The 6,466-nt window shown below is 35.1% G+C and overlaps 1 protein-coding gene across 1 annotated transcript in view; it reads right to left on the bottom strand.

The window, feature by feature from the left end:
- Window positions 1-6,466, bottom strand: part of IPO11 (importin 11) — a 200,350-nt gene that overhangs the window by 163,888 nt on the left and 29,996 nt on the right. Inside the window, exons 4-5 of the mRNA XM_007451173.1 lie at window positions 2,253-2,325; window positions 669-872 (exon numbers count right to left, since the gene is read on the bottom strand). Coding sequence (XP_007451235.1) covers window positions 669-872; window positions 2,253-2,325 — 277 coding nt within the window. The remainder of the gene's footprint in view (window positions 1-668; window positions 873-2,252; window positions 2,326-6,466) is intronic.

Genomic DNA, 6,466 nt, shown 5'->3' with positions numbered 1-6,466 from the left:
AAAAAAAAGAATCACCTGGGGAACCTATCAAAAATGCAAATTCCCAAGCCATACATATCCTCAAAGTGAGGATTCCAAAGGTAAGCAAGAACACTTAAAAACACTTGGAGACTCCCACTGTCACCTGGTATAGGTTAGGTTGAATAATATGAAAATCACTGTTCTGGTAGTTCAAAACAGTGAAATACAAACAAAAGCACCAAAGCAACTGAATAGAGAAGGTAAAGTTTTTTCAACAAATGGTGCTAAAACACCTGTAGACACCCTCAGTCGTGTCAGACTCCTTCCTACATCCACCGATTACCCAGGCGTGTCAACTGCAACTCCTAAATTTCAACTCTACATGCTTCTAAATGTTCTCTTTACCGCTGCTTCATTTAAGACCTTTATCATCGAATCTGAACTACTTCAAATAGCCTCAAACGGGTCTCTTTGCCTTCAGACTGTTCTCCACCAATTTTTTCCCCCTCATTGGCAACTAAGTGACCTTACCAGTCATATCACTAGCCAGCTTAAAACTTTTTGGGTGTTATCTATTAGTATGAACCTTTTGAGGTCAATTAGAAAGAATTAATAATCCTTCAATAAGATATTTAGAGGTAAAATTACACACCTTTTAATGCAAGTAGCACAGTTTTCATTATCAAATTCTTTTTTAAATCACTTACATCATAAAACAGTTTTCTATCAGCAGCCAGTCGTTTAGATGCCAGGGTCTTGGTAACATGATAAAAGGTAAGCAACGCTCTGTGCTGTCGAAGATCATCTTGTACTTTCACAGATTCTATAAGAGTGGGAATCAGTTCAGGCCACTGTCTAGGACAGTCCAACCGAGCAACTTTTGCAATCAGCACGGCAATCTGAGTTGCAATCTAAAGGAAAAAAAATTAATCTTCAGAAATAAACATACGAAATTAAAGCAATAGATAAGGAATGCATTCATAGCTGAAAATTACCTTTTTGGTTAATTATACATTTAACAAAAATGAGTAAGATTTCACTGAACAACTGCTTAAGATAGTAGTTCTCAAACTGATCTATGGATCCCTAGGGGGCCTAGGATCCTTTCTGTGAGGTCCTCCCTTTCCCAATAACGTACCGGTGTGAAGCCAGATTTTCATCACATAGCTTCTGCCAAAATAATATCACAACATTGTAAATAGCAGATATATTTGAAAATCTAGATGTCTTCTTTTAAATAGCCAGACACTAAAGAGATAGGCAAAAATGCCAAACAATGCTACTCTTCTCATTAAATATTTATTGTTTGGGGAAATAGCTACTGTTCACTTTTTTAAATTCTACTTATGTTAAAAAATAATATTTTTTTAGATTTCTCAATTTTAATTTCTAATACAATAAATATCAACACATATAACCATTTTGTGTTTTATTTTAGCAGTATAAGGAAGTTCTAAGAATGCAAACTTTGAGAACCACTGACCTCAGAGTAGAAATGAACATCAATATTAGGTATTTACATAATATTTGTTCAGATCAGTTTCACAAATTCTTGTTGACAGAACACCTAAGCAATGGTTTACCCCTCAATCACCCAAGACCCTGACCCCCCAACCACCTCCTGCCCCATGGAAAGTAACTCTGTTCCTCTCCATCTTCCCTCATCTCCCTCAGCTGAAGAAATGCACAGCAAAAAACTCAGATCATTTAAATAGGTTTAGATAAAACTGCATTGGATACACCACCTAATACAGTCTGCTTTAATATTCAAATTAAAGAATCAAATGTAAGAAATAGTAGTAACTTTGAAAAATAATTTTTGTATCATAAGCAAACTTATTTTATTCTTAAAAGAAAAATCTCACTATAAGGGAAAGAAAAATTCAATGCCCACAGAGTAGTGAGAACTTCAAATGTGATGACGGAAACAAAAACCAGAAGCCATCCTGTAGTTTAGGGGGAGGGGGGATGGAAGTGCTAAATTAACTTCTATAATTAATATATAGAGATGTGCTTTCAATATTGGCTCAAAAACTGAAGAAGTTAAAAAATATACAAGTATATCTATCTTCAAATGACTTCTGAGTTTTAAATCATTAACAGCCAAATCTAATCAAAATTCTTAACAGGTAGACTTGGATCTCAAAATTAAAAAACCATCAGAGAAAGGTGTATAAACATCATGAACATTATAAGATTTTATTTTTAACGCCGAGAAACAAAGTTAGTTTGGAAAAGAAGCAAAAACTAAGGGAAAAGAAAGAATAGTTGGCACTCATTTTCTCACTAACCTGGTTTATTGGTTCATTGAAGTTGGTGATTAGCCCTGCACGCAATGTAGATTTCTCCTCCTCTGAGAGAGCACTGTAAAAAGATATATTTGTTATGCAAGAGAATGCTGCCTAATAATGAATGCAGGTAAGCATGACTGAGAATTTTAGCATAAAAAGTCTTTCAAACAATGTGTCCTTGATTGTTTTGGTAATTAAACAGAATTATTTCCATTACTTGTATATTGACACACCAGGTAATTCAAAAGCACAAAATTCCTTCACAACTGAATAAATAGGAAGCACAAAATAGTAAGCAAAAGGAAATAAGATAAATCCAGAGTAAAGAACGTGATATTTTGATGTTTCCTTCTATTGATATAAAAACAGTTGCCTACAAAAAAATTAATGACGGTCTTTAAAAAAATCTATGAGTAAATATTAGTCTTACACTGACTTCTTTTACAAAATCTGTATGAGTAAATATTAGTGTTACACTGACTTTTTTTACAAAATTCTATGTGGAAAGGGATCAGGAATCAGAGAATATTTGGGATGGAAGACTTATTAGAAATCAACTAGTTTAAAATATTTCATTTTACATGTCTGAAAAGAATAAACACGATACTAGTAAGTCTAACTGCAAATAAGGAAGGAAACTAGATAGCAAAAGGAAAGAGATGGAGACTATCCATCTGTATAAGATTGTATACATTTTGAATTTTGAACTATATGAATCATTTTATTTATTTTAAAATTAAATTTTAAAGACCTGATTTTAAGATTTTCCATTCTGGCTATGATAGAGTAGCTGGCACTGGATGAATCATCCCCCAAAAAATCTGCTATAAAAGTTGCATACAGGGCTTCCCTGGTGGCACAGTGGTTGAGTCCGCCTGCCAGTGCAGGGGACACGGGCTTGTGCCCCGGGTCCGGGAAGATCCCACATGCCATGGAGCGGCTAGGCCCGTGAGCCATGGCCACTGAGCCTGCGCGTCCGGAGCCTGTGCTCCGCAACGGGAGAGGCCACAACAGTGAGAGGCCTGCATACCGCAAAAAAAAAAAAAGTTGCATACAATTTTTTTAAAAAATGTTTTAAAGCATCTGTTGAGTTGAATTGTGTCCCCCTCCCCAAACCCTCCAAAAGCTATGTTCAAGTCCTAACCCCATATACCTGTGAATATGATTGGAATAAAGGGCTTTGCGGATGCAATCAAGTTAAAACGAGGCCATACTAGATTAGCGTGGGCCCTAATCCAATGACTGGTGCCATTTATAGGAAGAGAAGAATTTGGACAGAGACACAGAGAAGATACTTGAAAATAACACTATGTAACAATGAAGGCAGAGATTGGAATGATATTTGGATATTAACATACCTCTCTCAGTAACTGATGGAAAAGGTAGCTCAAAATCAGTTAACAACAGAGAAGAAGACTTCAATAGCATAATTAACAAATTTGACCTGATATATAAAACATTATAATCCACAACAGTAAAACATACTTTCCTTTCAAGTGCATATAAAACATTTACCAAAATACCATATGATGGGATCATAAAACAAGACAACACATTTCAAAGAATGAAATCAGTAACAACAACAACAAAGTCCCACATGTTTAGAAATTAGGTGATATACTTCTAATTAGCCTATGGGTCTAAAAAGAAAACACAGGGGAATTTTAAAAATATTTTTGAATGAATGGTAATGAAAATACTACATATCAAGGCTTGTGAAACTGAACTAAAGCCATGATTACAAAAAAGCCTTAATGTTTTAAATGCATACAAAGAAAAACTGAATATCAATTATCTAAGCTTCCATTTCAAAAAACTAAAAAAAGAACAGCAAATTAAATTCAAAACAGTAATCAAAAGTACATCAAGCCTTATAAAGTACAATACCTAAAGCAAAGATAGAAAAACAGGCCAATAGGACAAAATGGAGAATCCAAAAACAGATCCATATGTATAAACTGCCTGATTCATAACAAGGGAACCACTGAAATGCTTCTGGGGAAAAATACATGGTGCTGCCCCTACTTCACATCTATAACTTACACAGAAAGTGTAAGTTTACACAGAAATCACAAAGACATACACCAAAATGTGAAAAGTAAAAAACAAAGCTTCTAGCAAAAAACAGAATATTTTCATGGCTTTGTGTTGAGCAAAAATTTTGTAAACAGATCCCAAAAGAATTAATTATAAAAAGAAAGGTAGCTAAATTGAACTTCATTAAAATTAAGAACTTCATCAAAAGATACCAGTAAGGAAGTGAAAAGGCAAGTCACAAAATAGAAGATATTTTCAATATATATATATTCAACAAAGGACTTATATCCAAATATATATATAAAGTCCCATAAATCAATAAGATAATCCAATTTTTTTTAGATGTGCAAATGGCAAGCCCTTCACAAAAGAGGATTTCCAAATGACTAATAAGTATATGAAAAAGGTACTCATTGTTTATCAGGAAAATGCAAAAATTACCAAGCACACCAGCATGACTAAAATGAAATACATCAGACCAAGTATAGTGAGAATGTGTAGCAAATGCCAACGCCCATGCTACTAGTGGAAGGGCAAACTGGTACAAATAGTTTGGAAAACTAATTGACAGTATCTACTAAAGCTGAACATACACCTGACCATAAATGACAATAAAATGCAAACTTACATGCAACAAGACATGCAAAAGATTTTTCAAAGCCGCCTTATTTTTAGTAGTCAAAAACTAGAAACAACCTTCATACCCATCAGCAGCAGAATGGACATCTTAATGGTGGTATGTTCCTAAAATGGGATGTTATACTCAAACATAAAAAAGCAAACTACTGTCCCACGCAACTACATGGATAAATCTCACAAATATAACACGGAATAAAAGTCAGACACAGGGCTTCCCTGGTGGCGCAGTGGTTGAGAGTCCGCCTGCTGATGCAGGGGACAAGGGTTCGTGCCCCAGTCCGGGAAGATCCCACATGCCGCGGAGTGGCTGGGCCCGTGAGCCATGGCCGCTGAGCCTGCGCGTCCAGAGCCTGTGCTCCGCGACGCGAGGGGCCGCAGCAGTGAGAGGCCCGTGTACCAGAAAAAAAAAAAAGTCAGACACAAAAGAGAACATACTATAAGGTTTCCATTTGTATGAAACTAATCTAAGGTAAAACTAACCTATGGTGAGCAATGTCAGATCTTTGAGGAGGACATATAGGTGACGGTGAGAGGGCAGAAAGGAAGCTTCTGGCGTGCTAGTTCTAGATTAGTTCTGAGTGGTAGTTACATGGATGTGGTCACATTACAAACATTCAAACTGTACCCTTCGTTTGTGTACTTTTTAAGTATGTTACATATTATACTTCAATAAAAGTTTTTTTTAATCTTAACAGTGACTTGCTCAAGATTAGTAAACAATTGAGAAGACAAGATTAAGATAAACATGGGGGGGCATGTGGAACAGGTGAAGGGAGTATAAAAGTACAGACTTCCAGTTGTAAAGAAGTCATGGGACTCTAACGTACAGCATGGCAGCTATACTTAGTAATACTGTACTGTGTATTTGAAAGTTGCTAAAAGAGTAAATCTTATAACTCATCACAAGAAAAAAAATTCTCTATGTATGGCGACAGATGTTAACTAGACTTACGGTGGTGATCGTTTCACAATACATACAAATTTTGAATCATTATATTATATATCTGAAACTCATATAATGCTATATGTCAATTAAACTTCAATTTAAAAAATAAACATTTAGGCAAAAGGAGTTAAAGCCCAATACAATTCTATGCTTTCCCATTAAAAATGATCTCACCTGCTATGTAAAAAAATAAATAAAAAATTCAAAAATTAAAAACAAAAAACAACTAATACTAAACTTTCTTTGGGTTATTTGTATGGAAATATGTTAATATAAATGTTTCAGACATTACTTGAAATTCCTAAAAATCTTATATGTTCTGGTATAATGTTATAAGTCATAATTCTAATTATTATTTTTAAATGTATATCTCAGAAATAACTAAATTTCCTTATCACTTGCATTATTATGAACTTTCATCAAATCTTTAACCGTGGTCATTTTTAAGTCTTTTGTCATTTACAGACAGTTCTGGGTGTACTCTGATGCTTTTGCAAAAATGTTCCTATAGAAGGGTTTCATCGGGCTTCCCTGGTGGCGCAGTGGTTGAGAGTCCGCCTGCCGATGCAGGGGACACGGGTTCGTGCCCCGG

Source organism: Lipotes vexillifer, unplaced genomic scaffold, assembly GCF_000442215.2.
Source record: "Lipotes vexillifer unplaced genomic scaffold, Lipotes_vexillifer_v1.1 scaffold1362, whole genome shotgun sequence".
Classification (NCBI taxonomy): Eukaryota; Metazoa; Chordata; class Mammalia; order Artiodactyla; family Lipotidae; genus Lipotes; species Lipotes vexillifer.
This window is presented reverse-complemented; position numbering and strand designations above follow the sequence as displayed.